Genomic DNA, 11,567 nt, shown 5'->3' on the forward strand with positions numbered 1-11,567 from the left:
CTTTTTTTTCTCACGAAATCGCCACCATTTAATGCGCGGCGGGCCAGTACGTTCCTCATGCTGTTTTATCGGTGGCTTAATTCGAAGGACGGCAATCAACGGCCGATGTTGAGGTGCTATGGTCTCATAGAGAACGGCTTTGCAATTAGTGACGGTGGTAAATTTTCGGCGTCTTATGAGAGTATAGTCGGTTTGTGTTTCACTGTTCCCACTATAAAATGTAGGAAAATGAGACAATCGTTTGATGAACCATGTATTCATAAGTACAAGCTCATGGGTGTCCGCAAAATCGATTATACGCTCGCCACCCTCATTGCGCGCTCCGAACCCCTTTTCCCCATGGCACCTATTACCGTCTGCCTATTCGTCCACATGGCCATTAAGGTGGGCACATTGCAAGTATTTTCATCGAGAAATTGCCAGAAGGCATCTTTCTCGGCATCAGGTCGACCTGTCTGTGGTGCGTACGTGGCGAAAAAATAAATAGTGCGATCAGCTGATATAATGGTGAGCTTCATCAGCCGATCATCAAATCGTTCGACTTTTTTAATGACACCACAGAAACCCTCTGAGATGACAACAACATCATATTGAGTGTGGAATTGAATTTTCTCTGTTTGTTGAATAAATGAATACATAAATGTGGTAGATATTGCACCCACTCGAGGTTGTTCCCTGGATTTGACTCAGGTCCTCATTCACAGCTGAATCGTCTGATATCCGACATGCAGTGTACGATATAAACCTCTCTCGCACCAGTGAGACTCAAACTGCAATCTTCTATTATCACCGCTTAGCGCTTAAATCACCAATTGCCAACTTACTTCAAATAAAACTATTACTTTATGATAAAAAAATTATTACTTATTAACTGCTTAGCCTACATCTTATCACAATGAGTCTTATCTTAAATCACAATCATTTGTATACAGTTTGTAAAGATCGCCCTCCACCAGGAATTTCGCGTGGCTGCCATGTTTCGAATCCCACAGCTGTCGCAAAGTGTTCTCATCTTCTTCCTTGCCCGACAGGATAATTAGTTCTGTTTTTTTCTCGGCCGCCTCCAAGTTGAGTTCATCCCATCTAATACTTTCTGTATTTGGCCAACAATGCTCTATATGAATCCTCTTAACGTGAGGAATGTATTCGAAGATATAGCGTAAAGATCGTGGTGTTAATTTAGGATTCATTGACAAATTTATTTCTTCCAAATCCTTAGCTTTTGATAGATGCGTTGTTAAGTTAAAGACATCCATATCGGTAAGGTGACATCCAGCCAACTCAACGCATCGAAATTTTTCACAAGTTCCGCTTTGTAAAAATTCTAATAAATAACTGCCAAATGGATGTTCATTTACTGTACAAAAATTAAGATTGAGGTATTGCATGCGACAGGAATTTAGTTTCAGAATGACTGATTTTGCCGCGGATTGTGTAAGACTATTGAAGGACATATTGAAGTTTGTGAGATTGAAAAATTGCAGATCGAAGTCATAGAAGTTTGAAATGTTACAACTAGATAGATGTAACTTCTTCAACTCCATTGCATGACAACAGATTTGATCTATTTCTTTTATACTCGCATTTCCCAGTGGATTGTAACTCAGGTCTAAGTCCTCCAATTCAGTTAACCGTGCTGACGTCAAGTTGCTCAAACCAACAGATGTGATGCAATTACCTCGAAGATTTAGGGTGTTGAGGTGTTTTAAAGTTTCCAGTGGTCTGCTAAGCTGTTTACATCCTTCATTTTGAATGAAATTGTTGGAAAGGTCTAGTACTCGCAAGGTGGTTTGATGCAAAAGCGCCTTGAAAATAGGAAGCGTTGCATCTGGCATTAATGCTTGATCATTCAGAAGTATACAGTTAGATTGGCTCTTTTCCAGTACTGACTTAATGTTATCGTTGACACCTTGAAGGGTGTAAATGTGTTATTAGTGTTAGGTGGTTCTGAAGATATTATGGAGGTGTGCGCTTTTTCTTTTGCATTACTTACTCAGTTGTAATTGGCAACACATTTCCTCATATCGCTGGGATAATGGTGAGATTTTCCACTCCAAAACTTTGCCTGCGATCATAGGATATTCGAGGGCAACATTGATGACATCGTTCTCCTCAAAAGCAAAACCATCCGCTGTCATCAACCGTAAAACAGGTCTCAAGCCGACTAAACTGCAATACATTCAGGCTTTAACACAATAGTGGCAAGAGGAATGATACTTACTTGTAATACCGTCTGGACGTTTCTTCAGCAAGCCACCGTATATTTGCTTCCATGAGCTTCTTTCTCTCCACCGGAATAAGCAACATTTCATCTTCGACTTTTATTTTGAACGAAACTGTGGTCACCACCGGATTAACTTCTTTTTGGGGACTTCGTTCGACAGGTAAAATAATCGTGGTAGTAGAATCAGGCTCCAATTCAGAACTCTCTTCTACTGATTGGGGACTTTCACTTCGAAATCGAGAGAACCCGCTGTCTAGAAGGGATGATTGTCTTTTTAAGTGGTTCGAGCCGGTCAAACTAGATGATCTGGGCAATTTGTTTTTGGAACTTTTCCTTGGTACACCCTTTGAATCCAACAATATTCGAAATGCATCTTGAGAATTTTCATCGTCACTATAGTTCTTAAAGGGCGAAATCATATTTTCTTTTGAATTGGAGCTAAAAGAAGTTCTTGAATTAGGATCGCTACTGTACAAATTTCGATCCGTGGTCATCTTCCGTTTCTTCTTATCCGGTTTCATGTCTTCAATTAACCAATCGTCATCGATTTCATCAGGGTTAAGGTATCCTGATCGCTTCTTAGACGATATTTCGCTGGTTATGAATGATCGTTTTGGATGTTTTAAGCTTTCCATCACACTTTTGTACTCTTCTTTTGCATTTGAAGTATGTAGAACGGTATTTGTGTACGCTATTGGTGACGTTTCATTCAATTCCATGGTTGTATTAACCTCGTTTTCCACATCATCTTCAAAGATAGTCTTTTTCCCTCTACTATGCCTCCTCGAACTCGACACCCCGTCTGAGTTATCTGAATCACTATCACAAGCCAACCTTCGCAAAAGTTCTAACGATACTTCGTGGTCATTTGAATTTCTTTTTTTAGCACTTCCATTGTGACTAGGTGATATGATATCGTTATTCTCATTAAGCATTCCAGCCTTGTCAAGTTGTTCGGCAATCTTACTGCGAACTTTTTCGTACTGCGCTTGCTCAAAAAGATCCAAATCAGCAGTACTTCTCCATTTATCCAAAACATTCAATGTAGTGTCACCAAAATCTGTTTTTAGAGTTGCATTCGCACCGCGTTCTAAAAGAAGGTCAACAATCTCTGTGAATCCATTTGAACATGCATCATAGAGAGGAGTAATTCCATCGCAATTTGTCCCTCCTTTGTCATTAATTGCTGACGAAGCTCCATTGTCCAATAAAATTTCAACGATTTCCCGAAAGCCGTGATTACAAGCTTCGTGGAGTGGCAACCAGCCCGCGTGATCTCGGACATTTATTGCGTGACCTTGATCAATTAGACGGCGTACCAATTCTAGATTGCCGGCTATACATGCTTGATGAAGAGGGGTCTCGCCTTTAGTGTTCCTTTTTACCGTAATGCCAACATTTCGTCTCCTTTGCGGTCTTGCGGTTTCTTTCTTCTCCTTTGTTTCGATTTCTTCTTCTTCGGAATCTGCACCGAAATTGGAAAATATTGAAATTTAAAAAAATTGGGATCCTCCTAATGAGAATTTGAGTTATAACATTATGCAGACATGATCCCTATCCTCCTAGCATAGGTCTCTGCGAAGCTAAAAGTTGATCTAGTGCTAAACAGTGAACAGTACCAGAAAAAGAACCCAGTTCCAGGGCATATCGACCGTTATCGAGTTTGGAACGATGCCCGAGCTGGTTAAGGCCAGGGGGGCGGGAGGTGACTTTCTGTGAATTCGCTATTGCGGATATTGAGGGATTATCTGAAAGACCGCTTCCTGCTCTATAAGATACTGGAAGGCTAGGCTAACACTTCCTATGACTCGGCATAATAGAAGAATCGCGGTTAATTGATTATGCAGATGATGTTCTAGCACTTTTTGCTGGGCACACTGTTTAACTGGGGCAAAGCAGCCTTGGCATATTGACTCGACGGGCAAGTGAATGGATAATTACCCATATTTTCAACCTTGCGATAGAAAAATCTACTCACTTACCACAACGGTAAACGGCGAGACGATTATAGAATCAAAGCCAACCGTTAAGTACCTTAGATTGACGCCCTACTTGAAGATGAATTGTTTCGAAAAAATCAAAGCAGCAACAGATAAAGAAACAACAGGAGACACCTTCTCATGACTGATACATTTTTAAATTATATATATACCATTATTATTACTAACACAATAGACAAAGAAACGAAGAAGCACCAAATCGTCGACTCTGCTCATTAAACCGACGGAAGGCCAGCTATCTGCGGAAGTTTCCAGTAAAATCCGTTGCAAGATCAAGCTCGAAGATAGTGGAGCAGAAGTGTCCATACGAAAAATGAAAGGTGGCGGCGTGCTTGCCAAATTAGGCCTGAAAATAACTAGCGAGAGTACTTTCTGTGTAGCAGTAGACTCTCGTTTCGAGTCCAGAGTCTATGTGCCCTTTAGAAACCCGAAATTTTGGCTGCCTCACAGAAAATATCGAAGTGGAAGACTATGAAGTTAAATTCCGTTCAAATTTCCAGGAATTATGTCCTATATTATCGCCTATAATGTTACCAAATTATACTTCTACTTCTAGAATGAACTTAAGGGAGGTCTTCAGTTTCAGTTTATCCGTTTTTGTGTAAATTGGGTGTGACAGACGGACAGACATATTTTAATTTATACAGAACCTTAAAATTGAAGTTTTTTACCTGTTAAATCGTCTAAGCAGATATCATCCCCAATATCGGGTGTGTTGTGCTCCTCTAATTGCCCATTTTCACTATCACTATCATCATCTACGTTATCCAATTCGATCCCTATCAAGAAATAATAATAAAAGGATTTTTCATTGACTGCACTGAAATATTTGAACTTATTTTACCTCTCTTGTTTGCATCATCCTTCAGAATTTCCATAGAAGTAAACATGTTAAATTTTTGCTGCAACTTCATTAATCGAATGAAACCGATACGTTCCAATCTAGAACTGTTTGCTTTTCGGGCCTCTTCAATAGCCTTTTGGTAGCAGTCCTGTGTTTCCCAAAATGGTTTCGATTCCAGCTCGTAAATATCAGCAATGTTGCACAACGTATTGAACGCTTCGACCGGTTCGTCCTTGTTGACCTCATATTCTTTCCACAAATATTCTAGAGCCTTGTCGTATTGTTTATTATCTTTATACGTTTGATAGAGAGAAACGTAAGGCGGTACTAGATCTTTTGGTGATTTCTTGCAAAATTCAGCACATTCCAACATTTTCAAGTAGTAATCGATTGCTTTATTGTAATTCTGAAGAAGACAGCAACCGTCGCCCATTTTTTCGTATAATGACTTTCGGGTTTCATAGTCATCTGAATTAGTTGTTACCAATTGGTCAAGTGTATTGCAAAGGGCAGCAACTAAAGCGGGAAGAAAATTGAAATTGTTTGAAATAAACTTAGATTTTCCTCTTACCTAACTATTATCGTGAAGAAAAGTATTAATTATTTTGAAACTCTAGAATGTCTCCTAACAATACACTAGAAGCCAATGTTAGTATGGGGCCCGCCCAGGATTATTTTCCTGATTTTAAGCAGGTACTTATTTATAGTTTAGTCGATTGATATTCGACATTCGCTCCGATACAAATGCGTCAGTTTGGTTTCTTAACAACTAAGCCATCGATTCGGTAAAGACCCAAATACCATGTGCCTTACAGAGCAAAATTAAAAGAAAGATTCACTCGTGACAGGCAACAAAAAATTGTTATGTATCTCGATATGTACAATTCATATAGCAACACATATTAATCTCATGGTACTGGTACTGACGCTTAATATCAAGTAATGCTATGTTGTCCAAAACCACTTAAATCTGTGATTCCAATACGGTAGAATTGCAATGCACAAATCAAGAGACATATCTGAGGACCATATTTTTGTGTATATTCAAACCTCACGTTCACTGTAATGACTTAGTGGATCCTTTAAATAACCTTCATATTAATGTCCAATCTGCCGACAATTCCTACAGACTAATAAGAACGAAAGGCTTATTCCTGAGACTAATGATTTTTTGAGATCCACCATACGCACCACCTCTCTAGATTTGGCAGAATAATCGTGCTAAGATCAGAGACGCCTGGGATGGTGAAAAGCGCAAGATGATCACGTACAACGGGATCCTCAGGAGATCGGTGGTCGGCAGTTGGTTGCCGAAGGCGCGCATAGATAAGAACAAGTTCGTTCAATCCTTATGTCTTTGAAACCCCAAGATCCCCACGAGATAAAAAGGAAGGAACCTCGACCGACCTTTTCTACTCTGCATAAATGGAGAGTGCCTGGATGTATTGGAAAAAGCGAGCTAAAAAGGGCCGTCACAGTCAGGAAGGCAAAGATGTATTTATCCCCGAATCCGGACGACGACCTGGATCCAGTTGACGCGGCCAATGAGCTATTGGAGATGATGAAGATCGGCGGTCCCCCTACGTAAGCAGATCATGCTGAAGGCAACGCAGATAAATCTGTAGCTAATTTGCTGATTTTTTCCGAAAGAAAGACGTCGACGTCGCATTCATACAGGAGTCCTGAAGCATACAGGAGATAGAAGCATCAGAGGGCTTTAAAGCAAACATTACTACCTATTTCATAGCACAATGGCATTGATCGGAACAGAGCTAGAGTGTATCCCCGCAGAGAGAGTCTGCGCGCTTTTCTGCATACGGATCTGCGACCTAACTGTAGTTGAAATGGAATAGGCGGGCGTAGAAAATGTCTGAATCTCCTGCGCTCACACGACTCACAAAAGATCAGCTCCATTAAAAAAACTACAAAATCTGACATCCATCATTGCAACGAAAAAGGCAGTTGATAGGATGCGAGACATATGCTTTGGGGCAACTAGGAAATCAACGAAAGAGGTGAGTCTCTCTTTAACTTGAATAGCAATACAAATCAATCGGTGTGTAACAAGAGCAGTACACCAACCTTCCATTTCGCTAGCTTGGAAAACTGTGATGATTGGGAGGAAATTCTTTATATCACTCTACTAACCGATATTGAAACCTTTAGTGTGGAGAAATGGATAGGGTCCGACCAAAGATCCTTCTCAGAAAGCTCTTGTACCCTTTCAGAGACGTTTGATCAAGTTATCAAGAACAATCGCTCCGATGTGGGAAATATTAATATTGGCAAAACAACCGCCTTCATCTCGTGCCCTTCCTACCCTAACTACTACTGAATGGAGGTCTCTCGAACTTTAAGAAGCTGACCAAATTGCGTCACGGTGCTCTGGTTGATAGTGAGGAATGAAATTCTACGGATATTAAGCAGGAATGAAGTGAATATGTGGGCGCATGCCAACGATATTTCGTCCGTTAGAGGTGAAGCCATGGAGTGCCTGCTGGTAAAGGGGTGCGTGTGGTTAGCAAGATGCGGACTCGGCATAAAGCTAACTAAACGAGACTGATGGTATTTAGCTAACTTCACCGGCTATGGCTAAATACCATTGTTAATGAGTCGAGCGCACGGTAAAAACAACATTACCGCATATACCGCAAATAATACCTATCGTTAGGGGATTCTATTTTGGAGTTTCTAGTATCAACGGTCAGTTTTGCCTGTTATGGAAAACTGCGTTATGGAATTGCTTCACACATTAACGCAAACTAGATGAAGTGGCGTTTAACCAACTGCCTTGTTCTTTGTGATCGGCCGATTAACGTCGTTCTCGATTTATCGATGAAGAAGTTGAAAAATATATCCACCCAAAATATCTAGACCTCTTCAATGATGAACTTTTAACAAAAGTACTAAGGAAGTCACCCGCAAAATTGAAAGGAGTCATTCAACTCGACAGTAAGGCGTATATTTTCAAAACATCTGCACTCAGATAGACAAATAATTCAAATCGACGTTTATATGGTTGCAGCACTATTCAATGAAGGAGCAATTCTGAGCACTACGCAATTATTAGATCTGACAGGCTAGCAATGCAACAATTTTTTGCCGATCAGGTGGACATGTGGCGAATAGAAAAAAGAAACACTCATTGTCCAGCAATGAAGTTTATACTGTCCGCAAATTAGAGCAAATGCATGCAAATGAACTTTTCGAAGTAAATGAAGGGACTACTATATGGATAAGGAACAGCTGGTGAACTACTGTAGGTAATCGAAAAATGGTACTTTTTGTTATCGAGAACTTTGAGGCTCGTTTTGGAGACTTTTCATTTTTAAGATAGGCGGGCGTAATTGGGAGTGGGGACGACAAACTAATGGATCTTCTGGAGTGAATTATAGCCTATTCTTTTCAATACTAAATCGTCTTTCATTTCAATTAAAAAAAAAAAAATGAAAAAAATTTTGACGATTTTTTTTATCAAGACGGCTTTTTTCTGAATACCACTGTTTTTTTTAACCTTCAAAGGGTTGAAATTTTTCAATTTCTTCCAATTTTTTAGTTCACCCAGAAAAAAGCGTGGTAATGGAGAATTGTTTTTTTTTCACAGAAGAATTGTAAGGTTCATCTTTCATGCCATTGGGAAACTCCAGCGAGGCGACGTTCTACAAATTTTCATGCCGATCAAATGTTATGAGATATTTTAACTAAAAACAATTTTTTTTGTACTTCTCAAATATACGTACACGTAAAACACAAAAAAATTTGCTGAATTGAACTTCAAAATTAGGAAAAAAGGCCTTTTGAGACCTCCTAAGCAGGCTCCCCACTTAAATAGAAAGAGTGCGGTGATAAGTGCTTTGCTAACCTGGTTCAAATTCAAAGCGATTTGGTCAGGGTCCAAGACTCGGTGAGAGAGCAAACAAATGTCAGATATCATCAACGTAGTCGAAGTTAAGAAAAGAGGGCTTCATCCATGGAACTTCTCTACGACCTACAATCAAGACAGCATGAAAAACATCACCGATAGCCAGAAGGAAAGGTACCGATGACTAGATGAAATCCTGGCGGCTTTCCTTTCAACTTCGAATTCCTCTGAGATTTTACCTCGATTTACGACGTTATATTTTGCAACGTCGTATGTCGTTCTGTTCACCCTGATGGAAGCCTTCTTGAAATCGATGAAGTGCAGGTAAAGCGAAGATCCGGAGGTAGCTCATGTGGTCGATGCAGGAACTGCCATGGTAATACACTATGCCGGACTTTTTTATAGCATCACAGTTCCAGCGCGTCGCACTCAACCCCTGTTCGCAGCAATCAACAGAACTCTCAGCTCTTTACTTTTATCAATCCGCCTCCCCGTTCCCATAGTTAGCCAGGCCTTGTATGTTCCTTTTGAGACGTGGTCACGAATTTCATCCGCCTTAAAGACGACTCCAGGTTCTTGAATATTATCGGTCGGCTTGTTAACGAGTTCGGATTGTTTCAGCAACAAAAAAGTTTTCCCATTGCTGGATGACGTTTTATTCCCCTGCGAACATTCCAAAAATAAATCATAAGCCGTTTTCACCATCATCATCAACGGCGCAACAACCGGTATCCGGTCTAGGTCTGCCTTTATAACATACTCCAGACATGCCGGTTTTGCGCCGAGGTCGACCAATTTGATATCCTTAAAAGCTATCTAGCGTCCTGACCTACACTTCGTCTCAGGCAGGGTCTGCCTCGCCTTCTTTTTATACCATAGATATTGCCCTTATAGACTTTCTGGGGTGGATTATCCCCATCCATACAGATTAACTGGTCTGCCCACCGTAACCTATTCAGCCGGATTTTATCCACAACCTGACGGTCATGGTATCGCTCATAGATTTCGTCGTTATGTAGGCTATGGAATCGTCCATCCTCATGTAGGGGACCAACATTCTTCGAGGGATTCTTCCCTCAAACGCGACCAAGAATTCGTAATTTTTCTTGCTAAGAAGTCTCCGAGGAATACATGAAGATTGGCAAGATCGTTGTCTTGAACAGTAAGAGCTTTGACCCTATGGTGAGATGGCTCTAAAGTCGATGAAAATATGGTGCAACTGATGTCCATATTCCAACAGTTTTTTCATCGTTTGCCGCAGAGAGAAAATCTGATCTGGTATTGATTTCCCGGAATGAAGCCTCTTTGCAGGTTTCTCTCTCTTTTTTTAAATGACTTAGACCTTCATTTTCATACTCCCCATCACAAGTGATTCTCGATTTAAGACATTCATGATGAAAACTATATATAAACACTCACCAATCTTCAAAGTTCGTTCAATACCCTCGCGATCGTTAATTTCCGGTGACTTTAATTTATAAGCTCGACGCAGTACCTGTTTGGCACTTTGGAAATCTCCCTCCTGTATCATAATATCTGCTTTAATAATACGCGTTGCACATTCTTTCTTTGCCCGATTTGGTAAACGTTCCGCAACTTCCAATGCTAAATTGCAGAATCTCAAAGCCAACAACGTGTCTGACTTTTTCTTCTGATAAAGTAAGCTGGCAGATTCATAGCAATTATGTAGTAAATCGTAAAGATCGTTGGCTTTGCAGATCTTTATCGCTTTTTCCAAATATGAGATAGATTCATCCAAATCTCCCAAATGCTCGCGAGTGACCCCAATGTTCAGGTAGAGCCGAGCTTGCATATCCAACAATTCGACTTTGCTGATCTGTCCAGAAAGTCTGAAAATGGGTTTAGCTGAAGTAGGACAAGACTTAAATGTGAATTTGGTATTTACTTACTCTTTGCATATCAGCAGGCCTTGAATGAATGCCTTTTCAGCAAGTTTCAAAGGTCGACTGGCAGACGTTATGTTGCTTGCCTCTTGCCCCTGGAGGAGGTAAGTTCGTCCTAAGGTCGTATAGGCACGTTGAACTTCGATTTTGTTTCCAATCTGTTTCGCCATTTCTGCAATTACTGTCTAAGAATAGATAGCTCCAGGAATGCCAAATCCTTATACTTACTCAAGAAAATGTTAGCGTGCTTTAGAGCCTTTTCAGATTCACCCAGAAGCATGAACGTCTCTGCCATCATTCGATTACATATTGCTGTTTCCAGTTGCTTTCCCAATTTGCTAAAAATGTTTGTTCCCTGTTGGTATTCCTTACAGGCTTCGTGGTACCGACCTTGTTGGTTATAGAAGTCACCCAGGCTTTTGCAAGCGAATCCCAAGTTCTCGTTGTTACCTTCATCTCGCGCCTTTTCTTTCCTACGCAACAATTCTGGAAGAAACCGGTAAATGTTATTCGGAATTGGTAACGCACTTATTAACGTACTCTTCTCTTCCATTGTAAATACCAGCCCCCTAGAAAAGCCGCCTCCACTTATTTGATTACTAATAAACTTTAGGAAGTCCGGAGGCAAACTTGACGTTTTACTTTGGCGGGATGCTTTCAGTGTTGTCGCCATATATACGTATTTATTATTTATTTGAAGTTATCGTTATCATGTTTCGTAGGCCACTGTTGA

The 11,567-nt window shown here is 40.4% G+C and overlaps 1 protein-coding gene across 1 annotated transcript; it reads right to left on the minus strand.

Moving 5' to 3' along the window:
• Window positions 1-842: 842 nt before the first annotated feature.
• On the minus strand, window positions 843-11,470 carry LOC119649503 (tonsoku-like protein). Its single transcript, XM_038051670.1, has 9 exons — window positions 11,375-11,470; window positions 11,063-11,320; window positions 10,841-11,006; window positions 10,350-10,780; window positions 5,069-5,584; window positions 4,896-5,003; window positions 2,222-3,689; window positions 1,994-2,169; window positions 843-1,909 (listed from the first exon to the last, which is right to left on the minus strand). Exons 1-9 carry the CDS (start codon window positions 11,385-11,387, stop codon window positions 903-905), a joined length of 4,143 nt encoding a protein of 1,380 aa, XP_037907598.1. The 5' UTR covers window positions 11,388-11,470; the 3' UTR covers window positions 843-902.
• Between the last annotated feature and the right edge of the window lie 97 nt (window positions 11,471-11,567).

Source organism: Hermetia illucens, chromosome 2, assembly GCF_905115235.1.
Source record: "Hermetia illucens chromosome 2, iHerIll2.2.curated.20191125, whole genome shotgun sequence".
NCBI lineage: Eukaryota > Metazoa > Arthropoda > Insecta > Diptera > Stratiomyidae > Hermetia > Hermetia illucens.

Coding starts and splice junctions, on each gene's coding strand:
- LOC119649503 (XM_038051670.1), bottom strand. Junction 2,170..2,221: donor ACGTCCAGACGGTATTACAA/GTAAGTATCATT, acceptor AATGTATTGCAG/TTTAGTCGGCTTGAGACCTG. Junction 1,910..1,993: donor GTGTTGCCAATTACAACTGA/GTAAGTAATGCA, acceptor ACACCCTTCAAG/GTGTCAACGATAACATTAAG.